The following is an 18,773-nucleotide window of genomic DNA, read 5'->3' on the forward strand; positions in this document are numbered from 1 at the left end:
ATGGGGATAAATCTGGTAAATTATTGGCTAATCAATTGAGAACTGCCTCAGTTAAATGTCAGATCATTAAGATCCATAAATGAGATGGTACTCTGACAGTTGATCATGAAGAGATAAACAAAGTCTTTGAAGAATTTTATAATTCTTTATACCAATCAGAATTTGCTGACGATTCTTCCATAATAAATGAAATTTAAAGGAAACGGAATATCCCGAAATTAACAGCTGAGGATTGTGTATCATTAGATGCACCCATTACGGAAGCTGAAATAAAAGAGGCTATTTTTTCAATTAATTCAGGTAAAGCCCCTAGTCTGGATGGTTACACTGCGGAATTTTTAAAATCTTTTTCTTCTATACTTTCGCCTTGGTTATGTAAATTTTTAACAACGCAGTAACTGTAGGTAAATTACCACAATCTTTTTATGAAGCTTCCATTTCTCTAATTCTTAAAAAAGACAAAGACCCTATTGAATGTGCATCATATCAGCCTATACCTTTGCTGAATGTGGATTCCAAGATTTTTACCAAAGTTTTGGCCACCAGATTGGAAAATATACTACCTCAAATCATTTCTGAGGACCAGACTGGATTTATTAAAAATCGTTACTCATCTTTTAACATTAGAAAATTAATTAATATAGCTTATGCTCCTTCATCTAGAATCCCAGAATGTGACACTGAGAAAGTGTTTGACAGAGTTGAATGTCCATCTATATTTAGTACGCTTCAGAATTTTCATTTCAGTACAACATTTATATTGTGGATTAAATTAATATATTATAAGCCTTTGGCTTTGGTTTTTACCAATAATCGAAGATCTCCCTTTTTTTCAGTTGTTTAGTGGTACGAGGCAAGGCTGCCCTTTAAGTCCTCTACTATTTAACATTGCTTTGGAACCCTTAGCCATTGCTATTTGTGATTCACCTAACCGTGGGGAAAGGACATATAAGCTATCATTATACACTATTATACGATATCATCATAAGCTATCATTTGTTATTATATATCTCTGACCCTGACAGATCTATTCCTATTGTTTTATCTTTGCTTGCTTACTTTAGTAGCTTTTCTGGCTATAAACTGAATCTCAGTAAGAGTGAATTATTCCCATTAAATATGTAAGTTTCAATTTATAAACATCTACCATTTAAAGTAGTTACAGATAACTTTACTTATTTGGGTATTAAAATTACCAAGAAACATAAGGATTTATTCAAAGTTAATTTTTTACCTTTAATTAACCCAATTAAGCAACTCGTTACTAGATGGTCCCCATTGTCTTTGTCATTGGTTGGTCGATTCAATGCTATTAAGATGATAGTTCTACCTAAATTTTTATACTTATTTCAAGCATTACCAATTTTTATTCCTAAATCCTTCTTTGATATTATTGACTCTAAAATATCTTTGTATGTATGGCAGAATAGAAATCCTAGATTAAGTAAAAAATACTTACAGAAGTCTAAGAAGGAAGGTGGTTTGGCTTTGCCAAACCTAAGACTTTATTATTGAGCAGTTAATATCCGATATTTAATATTTTGGACACCAGACTCGGTGGCGATACACGGCCCACAATGGGTAAATCTGTACATGGTTTTTCATTGGTCCCTATCTTCAGGTCTTCACTTCCCTTTGTCTTCTCTAAACTGAATAAACAAATGACTAACCCTATAGCTAAATATACATTACGAATATGGTTTCAATTCTGTAAATTTACTGATTTGAATAAGTTCATTTTATCAAACCCTATTATATCTAACTTTCTTTTTCAGCCCTCTGTTATAGACCAAGCCTTTGTGCTTTGGAAAATGAGGGGTATAACATGTTTTTGTGACTTATTCTAGATAATTGTTTCATGTCCTTTGAACAGTTGTCTAACAAATATAATTTGCCTAGAGTCCAGTTTTTAGATATTAACAAATAAGAATTTTTTTGAATAATATGGTACAGTCCTTTCCAAATTCATGCCCAATTGATATTATGGAAAAAATTCTAGATTTAAATCCCTATCAGAAGGGTTTAATAGCCGTCATTTATAATATGATCATGAAAATACAGCCAGGGATGTCAGATAAAATTATGAATGAATGGGAAAAAGAACTTCAATTTCCTTTACCTACAGAGCAATGGGAGAAAATTTTAGAGTTAGTAAACTCCTTTTCTATATGTGCATGCCCTAATACAATTCAAGGTGCTACATAGGGTCCATATGTCCAAGGACAAACTTGCTCGATTTTATTCCCATGTTAATTCCAATCTGTGATAGATGCCATTATGAAGTAGCCTCTTTGACTTATATGTTTTGGTCTTGCCCTTGCTTGCAAAAATACTGGAAAGATATTTTTGGTATAATTTCAACAGTTTTGAGTATTAATTTGCAACCTCAAGCAATTTTTGGCTTACCAATGGTGGATAACAGTTATTTATCCCCATCAGCTTGGCAGATGATTGCATTTGTTACATTAGTGGCTAGAAGATCCATTCTATTGAACTGGAAAGAAATTAGTCCCCCAACTACATTTCAATGGTTTTCAAAAACTGTATCTTGTCTGAGTTTAGAAAAAATCACAAGTGTAATTTTTGACCCTTCGGTCAAATTTGAAGAAACCTGGAGACCATTTATTCAACATTTTCATATGAGTTAAATTGACCTTTCCCAAACCTTTTTCTTATCACCTTTAGTTATTTGGATAGAGGTGTGGAGTTATTGACACTACTGTGTATACCTGATATGATACAATAGCCCATGTCGGTTGGGTTAGCTGTTGTTTTTATTTGGGGATTTTATTTTTGTAAATACAGTATGAGCCTGGGGCATTATTATATCTGATTTATTAACTTTTTGTATTTGCATTCCAACCTTATTAATTATGTACTCTCAAGCTCTCTGTATTTGTTGTTTTTTTCTTATGTTTTGTTTGAAAATTAATTAAAAGATTTAAAAAGAAAATGAAGTGAATTGGTCCAACTGGGACACACTATAAATGTTGCCTGCACCTGGGTGAATTTCACCTGGACCAGCATCCAGAATGGGTACAGGTTGAACCACAAGGAAAGTCAAGAATTATTTCCCTGCATAATATCACTTCCTTGGTGAAATTGTCTCAACTGCCAGCTGTTGATTATATACAATACAGTTCAGGGTGAGAGGTTCTGTTTTAGATCTGAGACCAACAAATGAGACCCCACTGGCGTTACAACAATAAGACCATAACATATAGGAGCAGAATCAGGCCATTTGGCCCATTGAGCCTGCTCTGCCATTTCTGCATGGCTGATCCAATTTTCCTCACAGCCCCAATCTCCTGCTTTCTCCCCATAACTCTTCATGCCTTGACCAATTAAGAATCTATCAACCTCAGCCTTAAATATACATAAAGACCTGGTCTCCACAGCTGCCTGTTAAAGAAATTGCTCCTTATCTCTGTTCTAACTGGATGCTCCTCTATCTGAGGCTGTATCCTCTGGTCTTAGACACTCCTACCAGAGGAAACATCCTCTCCACATCCAGTCTATCAAGGCTTTTTACCATTCAATAGGTTATGTGAATTAGGTCACATCTCATCCTTATGAATTCTAGTGAAGTGAATACAGGCCCAGAGCCATCAAACTCTCTTCATATTTTTAATTTATTCAGTTATGGGTTGTGGGCATCACATACATTGCCCCTCCCTAGTTGCCCTTGAGAAGATGGTGATGAGCTGCCTTCGTGGACCGCTGCAGTCCCTGAGGTGTAGGTATACCCACAGTGCTGTTAGGGAGGGAATTCCATGATTTTGACCCAGCGACAATGAAGGAACGGCGATATGTTTCCAAGTCAGGATGGTGAGAGGATTTCCAAGTGGAGGTGTTCCCAGGTATCTGCTGTTCTCGTCGATGGAGATGATAGTGGTCGTGGGTCTGGAAGGTGTTGGCTTAGGAACTTTGATGTGTTGTTGCAGTGCATCTTGTAGATACTGTAAATGTTTGTCAGTGGTAGAGGGGATTGGATGCTTGTGGAAGGGGTACCAATTGAATGGGCTGCCTTGTACTGGATGGTGTCAAGCTTCTTGAGTGTTGATGGAGCTGCACTCATTCAGGATTCCATTACACTCCTGACCTGAGCTTGTAGTTGGTGGACAGGCTTTTGGGAGTCAAGTGGTGAGTTACTTGCCACAGGATTCCTAGCCTTTGACCTGCTCTAGTAGTCACGGTGTTTATATGGCCAGACCAGTTCAGTTTCCTGTCAATGGTAACCCCTAGGATGTTGATAGTAGGGAACTGAGTGATAGTGATGCTACTGAATGTCAAGGGACAATGGTTGGAGCCTCCCTTGTTGGAGATGGTCACTGCCTGGCACTTGTGTGGCTCGAATGTTACTTGCCACTTGTCAGCCCAAGCCTGGATATTGTAAGGTCCTATTGCACTTGGGTATAAGCTGCTTCACTATCTGAGGAGTCAAGAATGGAGCAGAACATTGTGGAGTCATCTGTGAACATCCCCACTTCTGACCTTATGATGGAAGAAAGGTCATTGATGAAGCAGTTGAAGATGGTTAATCCTAGGTCAAGCTATTCAATCCTGGATTCATTTTCTTTGAACTTCCTTTGAACTTTCTCCATTTTCTGCACATCCTTTCTAAGATAAGGGACCAAAACCTTCTCACAGTACTCAAAGAAACAGAGTCAGCTTGTGGAAGACCCCAGAGGTCTTGCCATTTTACATCGGAGATGGAAAATGGAGGTCCCACTATTAAGCAGAGCTTACTTGCTTGGGGATGAAGGGAAAGGAAGCTATCATGGAGTCCTGGCAAAATCTCACCCATCAGGATCCTGTCATGTGTTGGATTGTTCCTAGTTTTTCTCGGCATTTTCTGTATTTATTGTCTTGAATTTGTTGATCTTTTGTTATGTATTTTTGACAATTTTTTTCTGTTAACCATCTGGTCCTGTTTTGCCACAAACAGCCACCTGATCTGGGGATAATAATAGTAATTATTATTTTTATTATTATTAATTTTTTCTCTTTCATTTGTACTTGCACAGGTTTTTTGCATATTAGTTGTTGGTCTTTCATTGATTCAATTGTCTTTCTCATATTTACTGTAAATGCCCACAAGAAAATTAGTCTCAGGGTTGTACCTGGTGGCATACATGTAGTCTGAAAATAAATTTACTTTGAACTTTGACCTTTGAACATATTAGTGATGCTTTATTCACAATTCTTCTGCGGTACATTCTGACCAGACCAATTGAGTAGAACGTCTACAATCTAATGAGAAATACTGTGGCTATACTTCATTAAGCATTTAATGAAACTGGGTATATCACCAAAGACTTGCAAACTTGTACTGAGGTACCATGGAGAGCACTCTAACTGGTTGCATCACCATCTGGTATGGAGAGGCCACTGCAAAGAACTGGGAAAAAAACTGCAGTAGGTTGCAAACTCAGCCTGCTGTAGACTCCCCAGCATCCAGGACAGCTTCAAAAGGCGATGCCTTAAAAAGGTGGCATCCATCACCCAGGACGTGTCCTCTCTTTAATGAGGTGGTCCAGGAGCCTGAAGACACACATTCAACATCTTATGAACAGCTTCTTCCCCGCTGCCATCAGATTTCCAAATGGACAATGAACAGATGTATGCTACCTGTCTATGTTTTTCTTTATTTGGTCTTTACTTTTAGCACTACTTAGTTAATTTAATTATATATATTTTTTTATTGCAATTTATAGTTTTTTATGTATTGAAATGCACTGCTGTCAAAAAGTAACAAACTTCACAGCATAAGCCTGTCGTATTAAACCTGATTCTGATTCAGGTTCCTAACGTTCAACGTCAGGGCACTGGGGGGGCAACTGTGGTTGCTCATTCCTTGCTAGCTGAGAAGGTGTTATGCTAGGGTCCTCTTGGATGGCTCCACGACAAACTTGTAGGCAGGTGGCGGGGTCTGTGAGGAATGGCAACCATAGCTGTGGCCTTCCGAGCAGTGGTGGTCCTGTGTGCAGTTCAGGCTGGAAGAGGTGTCGGTGCAGAGCAGGGTGGACGAGGGTGGAATCCCGTCCAGCGGATCCTGGGCGAACGGGTGGAAAGTGGAGGCTCGGAAGTTCTGCTTCCTGTCATAGCTGTCGGCCTGGTCCTGGGACCACTGACGTTGGAAGGTCAGAGTGCTCGCCAAGGGCAGGTTGCTGTCTCCGTGCCTGTCGTAGCTGTTGGTGCGGTAGAAGCTGCTCCGAGTCAGCACCGCGTTGTGAGGAGACGTACGGGAACGGCGGCTTGTGGTCTGGGAGATGGTGGCGCTCGCCTGCTTCTGGCAGGACAGGACTGCCAACAGGATCCAGATGAAGACGCCAATTACAATCCCGATCACCACCGACACCCAGAAGTACAGGATAATCCCATCTGAGTGAAAGAAGGACAAGACAACACCGTTATGAAAAAGACTTGAGTCACTTCCTGCACTTTCCACAAAACAATCCATCTTTCACAGTAATCCCCAGCATTCCCTCCCTCCACATGTTCCGTATCCCCATCCCCCTACAGTCCGGCATAGTAGTGTAGCAGTTAGTGCAATGCTTTACAGTGCTGATGATCAGGCTTCAATTCCCACTGATGCCTCAAAGAAGTTTGTGCATTCTTCCTGTGACCTCTTCTGAGTGTTCCTCTTCCCTCCCACAATCCAAAGAGGCACACGTTACTAGGTTAAGTGGTCACATCGTTGTAATTGAGTAGTGTGGGCTCGTTGTGCAAAAGGGCTTGGCACCACGTCGTATCTCTAAATAAGCAACTAAAATAAATAAATAGAATTCCCTCTTTTGCAGCGATCTCCACTCTTCCCACCCTCCACGTGGTCCATTCCTCCCCCTCCCTACAGGGCAGTAGTGCAGTGCAGCTTTACAGTGCCAGCCACAGTGCTTCAACTCCCACAGCTGCTTGTATGTTCTTGCCATTACTCCCCGCGTTTCCTCCAGTTGCTACGGTTTCCTCCCACATTCCAAAGACGCAGAGGTTAATTGGTTAGTGAGTTGTGGGCATTCTATGTTAGCGCTACAGGTGTGGTGATGATTGCAGGCTTCCTGCAGCACAACCTTTTATTGTGTTGGTTGTCGATGCCATGTGATGCATTTCACCGTATATTTCGATATTTCAATGTACAGTGGGGACTCTCTAGATTTTTATTTCTGGTTTCAGATACTATGGTGGACCCAGATCCCTAATCTGAACATCTTCGAGGCTCTCTGGGATTACATGGAGTGACAGAAGCAAGCGAGACAGCCAAGGTCAGCAGAAGATCTGTGGCAAATTTTCCTAGATGTTTGAAACAACCTACCAGCCGATTTTCTTATAAAACTGCATGACTGTGTACTTAAGAGAATTAATACAGTTTTGAAGGCAAAGAAGGTGGCCACACCAAATATTGATAAGATTCAGTTTTTTTACTGTTTACTGCTCTTTATAATATTTTATTTTGATATTTAGGTAAATTTCAATCCATTATTTTTGACAGCACCTTCACTTTCCAAATTTTTTTTTTACATGTGCCTAAGGCTTTTGCATGGCACTGTACGTGGGATAATTAAAGGCAATCTGTAATCTTTAATCTTTCTTCATCATTTACTCGTCATTCCAGTGTTGTTTTGTTGCTGATATTCCCAATAATTTAGTACCTGGCAGTCAGGGTTCCTGGTTTTCACCCCGGTGGCCTCAGTCCAATGCCTGGTATGGGAAAGGGGTGGGTTGGTAGCGTGATGGTTAGAATAATGCAGTTACAGCAGCAGTGACCCAGATTGCATTCCACTGCAATCTGTAAGGAGCTTGTTAAGATGCAAAGGTCCGTAGGTTAATTGGCCCACATGGGTGTAACTGGACGGGTGTGGGATGCATGACGACACTGGCGAGCTGCCCCAGCACACCCTTGGACAGTGGTATTCAGTGACGTAAACACAGCATTTCACTGTATGTTTCCATGTTATGATGTGCACGTGACAAACAAAGCTAATCTCGAGTGTTCAAGCTTCCTTTATTACTTAGTCTCCATGTAAAGTTTGGATTGGTGCCTGACATTACCAGTAATCCTAAAAATCCCAATAATTTAATCTAACGTCATGGGTAGCTTTACACTATTGCAGTGCATGTGATCTGGATTCAATCCCTGCCACAGTTTGGAAGGAGATTTTATGTTCTCCCCACGACTGCATGGGTTACCTCTGGGTGCATTGAAAAGTGTGAATATAAGACTGAAGGTGTTATATTTGAATATCCTCAGTATACGGAATAAGGTAGAGAAATTGTAGCACAGTTACAGTTTGATATTTATGATGCTGTGGGCATCACTGTATTGTGGCTTAAAGACAAAAGCCTGGAGTTTAATATCCAAAGACACACATTGTATCAAAAGGACAGGCAGGTAGACAGAGTGGATGGCATGGCTTTGTTGGTAAAGAATGAAATCAAATCATTAGAGAGAGGAGACACAGGGTCGGTCAGTGTTGCATCACTGTGGGTAGAGCTAAGGAACTCCAAGGACAAAAAGGCCCTGATAGGAGTATATACAGACCCCAAAACAGTACAAGGGACATGGTCGACAAGTTACGAAAGGAGATGGGAAATACATGTCAAAAAGGCAATACTACAATAGTCATGGGGATCTCAGTATGTAGGTAGATTATGAAAATCAGAATAGGGCTGGAGCCCAAAAGGTGGGAGTTTCTAGAATGCCTACAAGATGGCTTTTCAGGACTGCTCATGGTTGATCCCACTAGAGAATCAGCAATTCTAGATTGGGTGCTGTGCAATGAATTACAGTTGATTAGAGAGATTAAGGAAAAGAAACACTTAGGGTAAACTGGTCATAATATGATCAAATTCACCCTGAAATTTGAGAAAGAAAAGCTAAAGTCAGATGTACCAACATTACAATGGAGAAAAGGGAATTACAGAAGCATGAGAGAGGAATTGGCCAGAATTGGTTGGAAAAGAACATAAGCAGGGGAGACAGCAGAGCAGCAACAGTGGGAGTTTCAGGAAGCTTCAGAAGACACAGGATATATACATCCTAAAGAGGAAGAGGTATTCTAAAGGCTAACAAGAGAAGTCAAAGCCAAGGAGAGGGCATTAATAGAGCAAAGATTAGTGGGAATCTTTTAAGAACCAACACAAGGCAACAAAAAAAGTAACTAAGCAGGAAAAGATGGGATACAAAGGTAAGATATCCAATAATATTAAAGAGGATACCAAAAGCTTCATCAGTTTCATAAAGTGTAAAAGAGGTGTGGAAGTGGATATTAGGCTGCTGGAAAATGATGCTAGAGAGGTAGTGATGGGGGTCAAGGAAATAGTGGCCTAACTGTAAAAATATTTTGCATCAGTCATCACTGTGGAAGATATTTACAGTATACCAGAAGTTTGAGAGTGCTGGGGGCAAAAGTATGTGAATTTTCCATTACGAAGAAACTGAAAGGTCTAAAGGAAGCCAGGTCAACTGGACCAAATGGTGTACACCCTAGGGTTCAGAAAAAAGTGGCTGAAGAGACTGTAGGGGCATTGGAAATGATCTTTCAAGAACCAATTAAATCTGGCATGCTTATGGAGGAATGGAAAATTGCATATGTTACTCCACTCTTTAAGAAGGGAGAGAGGCAGAAGAAAGGAGATTATAGGCCTATTAGTCTGAACTCAGTGGTTGACAAGGTGTTGGAGTAAACTGTTAAGGATGTGGTTTCTGTGTACTTGGAGGCACATGATAAAGTAGGCCATAGTCTGCATGGTTTCCTCAGGGGAGAATCCTACCTGACAAATCTGTTGGAATTCTTTGAGGAAACAACAAGCGAGATAGACACAGAAGAGGCAGTGGATGTTGTGTACTTGGATTTTCAGAAGGCCTTTGACAAGGTGCCACACATGTTAAGAGCTCATGATATTACAGGAGAGATTCTAGCATGGATAATGCATTAGATGACTGGCAGGAGGCAAAGAGTGAGAATAAAGGGAGCCTTTTCTGACTGGCTGCCAGTGACTAGTGCAGACTGTTGGAAGAAATGTAAGTTTGTTACAGCAGGTGTTTTTAGCTTTCCATATATTGACTGAGACTCCTGTACAATAAAAGGGCTAGATGGGATAGGGCTTGTCAAATATATTTAGGAAAATTTCCTTCATCAGTACATATAATCCCAACTAAAGAGTGTGTCATACTTGACTTGCTATTAGGGAATGAGACAGGGCAGATAACAAAATTGTTGTAGTGGAACAATTTAAGTCTGGTAATCATAATGCCATTAGTTTCAAGTTAAAATGGAAAATAATTGGTCTAGTCTGTAGGTTGAGATTCTAAATGGAAGAAAGGCCAATTTTGATGATATCAGAAATGATCTGGCAAGTGTGAATTGGGGACAGGCTGTTTTCTGGCCAAGGTGTACCTGATAAGTGGGAGACCCTCAGTGAAATTTTGAGAGTACAAAGCTTGTGTGTGCCTGTAAAAACAGCAGTTTTAGAGAAGTTTGGTTTTCGTGTGATAATGATGCCCTGGTTAAATAAAAATGGAGGTCCGTAGCAGGTATAGGCAGGTAGGTCAAATGAAGAACTTATGGAGTATAAGAAATGCAAGAGAAGACTTCAGAAAGAAATCAGGAAGGATAAAAGGAAGCATGAAGTTGCTCTAGCAGACAAGCTGATGGAGAATCATAAAGGATTCTACAGACAGTTTAAGGGCAAAATAATTGCAAGGGACAAAATTGGTCCTCTGGAAGGTGAGAATGGTAATCCATGCATGGAGTCAGAAAAAATGGGGGAGACCTTAAATGGATTTTTTGCATCAGAATTTATTCAGGAGATGGACACAGAGTCTATAAAAGTGAGGCAAATCAGCAGCGTGGTCATAGACTCATGTATAGATTACAGAGGAGGAGGGATTTGCTGTCTTGAAGCAGATTAGGGTGGGTAAATCCATAGGGCCTGACAAGGTTTTCCCTTGGACCATAAGGGGGGAAAGTACAGAAATTTCCAGGGCCCTAGTAAAGATATTTAAATAATCCTTAGTGATAGGTGAGATATTGGAAGATTAGAGGATAGCTAATATTGTTTCACTATTTAAGGAAGGCTCTAAAATTAAAACAGGAATTTATAGTCCGGTGAGCCTGACATCAGTTGTGAGAAAGTTATTGAAAGGTATTCTAAGGGACAGGAGATGAAAGTATTTGGATAGACAGGGACTGATTAGGGATAGTCAGCATGACTTTGTGTGTGGTAGATCATGTCTGACCAATCTTATAGTTCTTTGAGGAAGTTAACAGGAAAGTGGATGAAGGGAAGGTGTGGCTGTTATCTATAGGAAAGGCTACATGGAAAATTTACAAGGATGTTGCTGGGACTGCAGGGCCTCAGTTATCCAGAATAATTGGAATTTAGAAGATTGAGAGGAGATTTGCTAGAGGCGAGATAAAGTATAAGGGGTATAGATAGGGTAAATGCAAAGCTGCTTCAAGTTTCTGGGCGTCATCCTCTGCCACTAAACCACAGCTGAATAATTTTTCTCTTTTCACCCTGATGCACCATCAATAACTCTCGGAGACATGAGGTGAGATATAGGCTTTTATTGGCTGGAAGAAAGAACAAGCAGCAATTGACCACCACACTGCATCCTGGAGACTGAGAGGCCGGGCTCAGGCTCCAATTGCCTTTATACCGGGGTCCGTGGGAGGAGCCACGGTCAGTGGGAGGAGCCACATGACCAGTCAGCGGCGGGGGGGGGGGGGGGTGTCCAGACAGGTATGTGTAGTTCACCACACACCTCTCTCCCTTACTTTCTCCTTGTAATCTTTAACAACCTGACTAATCAAAAATTTATTAATCTCTGCTTTAAATACATGAAGTGACTTGTGCCAATGAATTCCACAGATTCACCACTACCTGGCTGAAGAAATTCCACCATAATGATACAATGCAGATGATACAAAGATAGGTGGAGGGGCAGGTAGTTTTGAGGAAATGCAGAGGCTACAGAAGAAGTTGTACAGATTAGGAGAAAGCTTAAAGAAATGGCAGATGGAATACAATGTAGAGAAATGTATGTTCATGCACTTCGGTAGACGAAATGAAATGGTTGACTATTTTCTAAATGGAGAGAAAATACAAACATTTGAGGTGCAAGGGGACTTGCAAGTTCTTGTGGAGGATTAAAAAAGGTTAATTTACAGGATGAGTCTGTGTTGAGGAAGGCAAATGTGTTATTACCATTTATTTCAAGAGGACTAGAATATAAAAGCAAGGATATAATATTGAGGTTTTATAAAGAACTGGCGAGACATCCTTGGAGTATTGTGAGTAGATTTACGCCCCTTATCTTCGAGAGGATGTGCTGAAAGTGGAGAGGTTTCAAAGGAAATTATTCTAAGATTAAATGGCTTGTCATATGAAGAGCGTTTGATGGCTCTGGGTCTGTATTCACTGGAATTCAGAAGAATGAATTGTGACCTAATTGAAACCTATTGAATGGTGAAAGGCCTTGATAGAGTTAATGTGGAGAGGATATTTCTTATGGTGGGAGAGTCTAAGACCAGAGGACACAGCCTCAGAATAGAGGGGCATCCCTTTAGGACAGAGATGAGGAGGAATTTCTTTAGCCAGAGAGTGGTGAATCTGTGGAATTCATTGCCACAGGCAGCTGTGGAGTCCAAGTCATTGGGTATGTTTAAGGCAGAGGTTGGTAGATTCTTGATTGGTCAGGGCATGAAAGGATACAGGGAGAAGGCAGGAGATTGGTGCTGAGACAGGAAAAGGGTCAGTCATGATGAAAAGGCAGAGCAGACTCAATGGACCAAATGGCCCAATGTGCTCCTATATTTTAACCATCTTATGGTCCTATAATAAAGATAATATTGAAATATCTTTCACCACGTACTTTATATTCATAATAATAAACCTGATTCTGATTTTGATCTTTTCACTGGCATTTTGCAATTGGTAGTGGAGAGAGCCAGCAACTTTAATTTCCTGGGCGCTAACAACATTGGATGAGCTGTCCAGGGCCCAGTTCATAGATGCAATTATCAGGAGAACACATTAGCATCTTAAGGTTCTGGGGATGTACGGCTTGTCCCTGAACACCCTAACAAACTTCTACAGATGTACTGTTGGAAGTGTCCTGACTAGTTGCATCGTGGTCTGGTACAACGATCAGAATGCATAGGGACTGTAAAGCTGCAGAGAGTACTGGTCAGTGTACAGTCTATCCAAGCTGACCACTGTGTCTTTTCTTATCCAGTCCCATTTGACGATGACTATCTATGACTGTAAACTGTACAACCTGGTAAGGTTGTTCAGAAGGTGTGTGGTGTGTTGTCGGGAGATTGAGTTCCAGAGCCCTGAGGTAACACTGCAACTCTATAAAAACCTGGTAAGCAAACACTTTTCATTTCCAGTGACCTCATTACAGGACGGGTGTGGACAATTTAGAGAGGGGACAGAGGAGATTTACTAGGATGCTGCCTGGATTAGAGAGCATGTCCTATGAGGATAAGACCTAATAGAGTAAGGTGACTTGACAGAGGCATTGACCGAGTGGACAGCCACTTATTTCCCAGGGTGGAAATAGCTAATATGAGTGGGGATATTTCTGAGGAGATTGAAGTAAAGTAGGGGGAAGTATGTCAGAGGTAAGTTTTTTTACACAGGGAGTGGTGAGTGCATGGAGCAGCCTGCCAGGAGTAATGGTAGACGCAGATACATTAGGGCCTCTTAGATAGGGATAGGGATGAAAGAAAGATGGAGGGTCATGTATGAGGGAAGTGTTAGAATAACTTCAGAGCAGGTTAAAAGGTCAACACAACATTGTGAGCAGAAGGGTCGGTACTGTTCAATGTTCAGCGGTTTATGATTCAGTGCAATACACCACAGGCACATCCCTTCCTACCATCAGCAATATCTACATCAGGAAGGCAACATTCACCATCAGAAATTCCCACCATCTGGGCCATGCCATCTTCTCGGAGTTACCAAGGGGCAGGAGGTACAGAAGCCTGAAGTCTCACACCAGCTGGTTCAGGGGCAACTGCTTGCTGTCAACCATTCAGTTATTGGATCAATTAGAAAACAGAAATCACTAGAGTTCAGCAACACTATAAACACAAGAGATTCTGCAGGTGAGAGGGAAGGTGGGTGGGTGGGGGAGGGGAATGAATTAAGAAACTGGAAGGTGATACCTCTTTCATCTATCGTCTTTATCCCCTCTTTCCCACCCACCCATCTCCCCCCTCACTCAGTCTCAGCCATCATCAGCCAGCTTGCTCTCCTCCCTATTCTCAACCAATAAATTCTGGCTTCGACCCCCTTCTCTCCCAATCCTGATAAGGGGTTTTAGCCTGCGCTTTATTCCCCTCCATAGATGCTGCCTGAGCTGTAGAGTTCCTCCAGCATTTTGTGTGACCACTATGACCACTCTGTACTAAAAAAACTATTAATAAAAAACCTCAATGTTTTATAAAATTCTTTATTTGTAATGTTATTGTTGTATGTTATTGTTTTTTGTTGCATGTCACACCCTGACCAACACACCACAGCAAGCTTCTAACACATGAAAATGAAAATAGCAAATATATATGATACCCCATAAGGGCTATGGTTGAGGTGTAGGTCAATAGGACAAGGCAGAATAAAAGTTCAGTGTAGACTAGATGGGACGAAGGGTCTTTCTGTGCAGTAGTGCTCTATGACTTTGATGTCATATTGACTAAGTTGGACTGGAACACATCATTATTCAGCCAAGAGACATTTGCTTCCCTGACTCCATGAGTGTTGCAGTCTTTGTGACACCAGTAAGTACATATTCTTTTCAGCCAGATCTTCCTGGAGCAGTTTTAAATCTTGTGGTTGAATAAAAATGCTCTGGTCAGTCTCAGTTTGTTCCAAAGCTATACAGATTGACACACTTGTGCTCTGCACAAACTGTCCTGGCCATTGCCCAGGAAGATTAAAGACTGTCTTTATTTGCACATCGAAACATACAGTGAAATGTATTGTTTGTAACGAGGACCAACGCAGTCTCAGGATGAGCTGGGCTGGGTGCAGCCTGTACATGTTGCCATGCTTCCGGTGTCAATATAGCATACCCACAAATTACTGACCCTAACCCGTACATCTTTAGTTAGTGTTTAACAGTGTTCTTAACTTTCAATGTTATCTAATTATTGTAAGTGCTGACATGGGATCTTGGTAATAATCACTGTGAAAATGATTCTGTTAGCCCACGGTTTACCAACCTGTAAGTCTGAGGAATGTGGGAGGAAACCCACATGGTCATGGAAAGAATGTACAAACACCTTCCAGAGAGTGGTGGCAATTAAACCTGGATTGTTAATGCTGTAAAGCATTATGCTAAGTGCTATGCTAGAGGTTATCTTGTATCCAGTTTCAGGATACTGATGGCTACAGGCCCAAGGATTTTATAAGGCATTGGTCAGACTGCACTTGGAGTATTGTGAACAGTTTTGGGTCCCTTATCTAATAATAGATGAGCTGGCATCGGAGAGGGTCCAAGAATAATTCTGGAAATGAAAAATTAATGAATGAGGGAGTTTAATGGCTCTGGGTCTGTGCTCGCTGGAGTTTAAAAGAACGAAGGGGTATCTCTTGAAACCTATCGAATATTGAAAGGCCTAAATAGAGTGAATGTGCAAATCATGCTTCCTACAGTCAGCAAGTATAGGAACAGTGGGCACAGCCTCAGAATAGAAAGAGCAGAGATGAGGAGGAATTTCTTTAGGCAGAAGGTAGTGGAATTCAATGTCACAGATGGCTGGGGAGGGTATATTTAAAGCAGAGGCTAATAGATACTTAAGGAAAGGTTATGGGGAGAAGGCATGGAAGTATAGTTGAGATGGATACAGATCAGCCATGATGGAATGGTGGAGGAGACCCAATTGGACTGAATTGCCTAATTCTGCTCCAGTATCTTATGCTCTTAAGATGGATGAATATGACAACACCTGACACAGACCATGCCTCTAACAAACGATGTGAAACCTCAATGTCAGTGTGTAAGCCATTCCATCACATCCAAATTATTTAAATTAGTACAAATTGAAATGTGGCAATATAGAGCCAGGGTGGTGGGGTGGAAATAGGTCTCAAACAAAAGAGGTGCAAGGTGCTCCTTCCTCTGCTAGCCTGCAGCTCACCCTTGGGCAAGGTATAGCACCTGCTCAGCCCCCCGATCAGGGTCACATGAAGCCATGGGAGCAGGTGGGAACCGTCATATAAGCAGCTGGTGCAGATCACAAGTCTCAGTTATGTGAGCATTGACACCAGGCAGGCAATATCTTAACAGCACTGATAAAGATTGGGGTCACCCACCCATCTGCCCAGATGAAGTCAATGGCAAACCACTTCTTTAGAAAGATTGGTCAAGAACAAATATGTTCATGGAAAGACCATGATCATCTGCATCATATGACATGGGACATAAGGAATGAAATTAGAGCCAACTATAAATACACCGTTTGATTTGATTATATACGTGTTGTTATGTGCCCCGTAACTTACCAGCAAAGATAGAGAGGTCCATTGAAGTCTGATGGTACTATTTTTAACAGCATTTATTGATAAAAATACACAAAAATAATATCAATGCAAACATACAGATAATATACGTCGTCAATACTAAATCCAAAAGTGCGGGTATAATAATATTCAATAAGAAATAGCTCTATCGTTGTCTAGTGGATAATGTATTGTCCGATAGAAATATAAAAGTCACTTCAGTTCATTCAGGCTGCAGCCTTTGGTTGGAGAGAGAGACGGATTTTTAGAACTTGCCCGTTTTCCTTTTTATGATGTCGATCCTTCGAAATGTTGTCGGTGGTGATCTCTTCTTTAGCTAAGCCGTCTTCCGTGGTAAGACCCCAATCCCGGGGCAACGGGAAAGGACACATGTGGGCCCTCCACCGGCTGTCACTATTAAACGCTGTCACGGGATTTCTTGTGTTTCTCCTGGTGCTTCTGAAGGGGTGCTCCCCAGACCCTCTTTTATCCTCACTCACGGGGTCTCAGATGTCAATCAGGTTGGGATGATGCCATCCCCCAACCAGCCCACGTTGCTCATTCCTTGAGGGCTTCGATGAATAGCACAGTGCCCAATACACAATTCCGTCTCCAAGAGACAATGGCCGTTTCCCATGGCTTTGTATCGCTGAGGGGCCAGGACATTCCAAACCCCTTTTGGATTCTGCTTGTCTTTCTCTCATTTCCTGGGTCTCCTGACCTGAATTAATAGCGAGCTTGTGATTCTCAAAAAGGAAAGGGCTACTTTGTACCCTTCAGCCCCTCAGAGTTGGGGCACAAGCGTAACAGTACATAGGTAGAAGATTAGTCAACTGACAGGAGGCAAAGAATAAAAGGGTCCTTTTCCGGTTGGCTGCTGGGACGCAGTGTTCCGCAGGGATTCGTCCTGGGATTGCTTCCTTTCATACTACATGTCAATGATTTGGATGACGGAATCGATGGCTGACAGAATTAGCCATGATAGAATAATGGAGCAGACTCGATGGGCCAGATGGCTTAATTATGCTCCTATGACTTTAGATTTAGAGATCCAACATGGTAACAGGCACTGTGAGCTCAGTGAGTCTACTGTGCCCAGTTACATCCAGGTGGCCAATTAACTGACTAACTGTTATGCCTTTGAATGTGAGAGGAAACTAGACCACCCCCCCCCCCCAGAGGAAAACCAGATGATCACAGCGAGAATGTACAAACCACTCATAGGTGGTGGCAGAACTGAACCCAAGTCAGTGGTGCTTTAATAGTGTTACGTTAACATCTATGCCACTCCTTTGTTTACAGGAGTTGGTTATGACAAGGTGCTGCAGATGAGACAGTTGTGTAGCTGAGGAGCCAGATGTGAAGTTCATCTTGTCCATGGTGAAAACCTGGATAGCATGGATTCAGTGCAGAATAGGGAAGTGGGCCTGCATTGTGTATGATACTAAAAGTTTATAACATCATGAGGGGTAGAGCTAAGATGGGCAGTTACAGTCTTACCCTGCATACTGGAGGCTAAAGTGAGAGGGGATAAGTAGTACAGTGGTTAATGCAACGTTTTACGGCACTGACTGTAAGATCAGGGTTCAATTCTCTTTGCCATCTCTATGGAGTTTGTACGTTCTCCCTGTGACTGTGTAGGTTTCCTCTGGGTGCTCTAGTTTTCTCCCACAAATCAAAGACATACAAGTTAAAAAAGTAGAAAACCTACAGCACAATACAGGTCCTTCGACCCACAAAGCTGTGCCGGACATGTCCTTACACATTTTGTAAGTTGTGGGCATGCTATATTGATGGGAAAAGTGTGGTGACACTTGAAGACTTACCTGAGTACATCCTTGCACTGCTTTGCTTATTGACATAGAAGATGCATTTCACTGTGTGTTTATTGTAGAAGTGATAAATAAAGTGAATTAATCTTTAATTGTTACATTTGGACTTGAATCACCAAGGTACTACAGAACTCTGGTGGGTAATTGGTTTTAGAACATAGAACAGCTCAGTAGAGGCCCTTCAGCCCATGATGTTGTACTGACTGGTATAAACCTACTCCACAATTAATCTAGACCTTCCCTCATTCAGAGCCAATAAACCTCCATTTTTTATGCATACAGGTGCCCATCAAAGAGACTCCTAAATGTCCCTAATATACGGTATCGGCCTCTACCACCATCCTCAGCAATGTGTCCCTGACAGCCAACACTCTCTATGTAAAAACACCTGCCTCTGACACCACCCGACACTCTCCTCACCCATCTTAA

General features: G+C 41.4%; 1 protein-coding gene across 1 annotated transcript in view; it reads right to left on the minus strand.

The window, feature by feature from the left end:
* Positions 1–3,614: 3,614 nt before the first annotated feature.
* Positions 3,615–18,773, minus strand: part of myct1a (myc target 1a) — a 60,158-nt gene continuing 44,999 nt past the window's right edge. The window contains exon 2 of the mRNA XM_059985519.1: positions 3,615–6,384. Within this exon, the coding sequence (XP_059841502.1) occupies positions 5,876–6,384 (509 nt within the window). The 3' untranslated portion in view covers positions 3,615–5,875. The remainder of the gene's footprint in view (positions 6,385–18,773) is intronic.

The sequence above is a fragment of the Hypanus sabinus genome, chromosome 12, assembly GCF_030144855.1.
Source record: "Hypanus sabinus isolate sHypSab1 chromosome 12, sHypSab1.hap1, whole genome shotgun sequence".
Taxonomy (NCBI): Eukaryota; Metazoa; Chordata; class Chondrichthyes; order Myliobatiformes; family Dasyatidae; genus Hypanus; species Hypanus sabinus.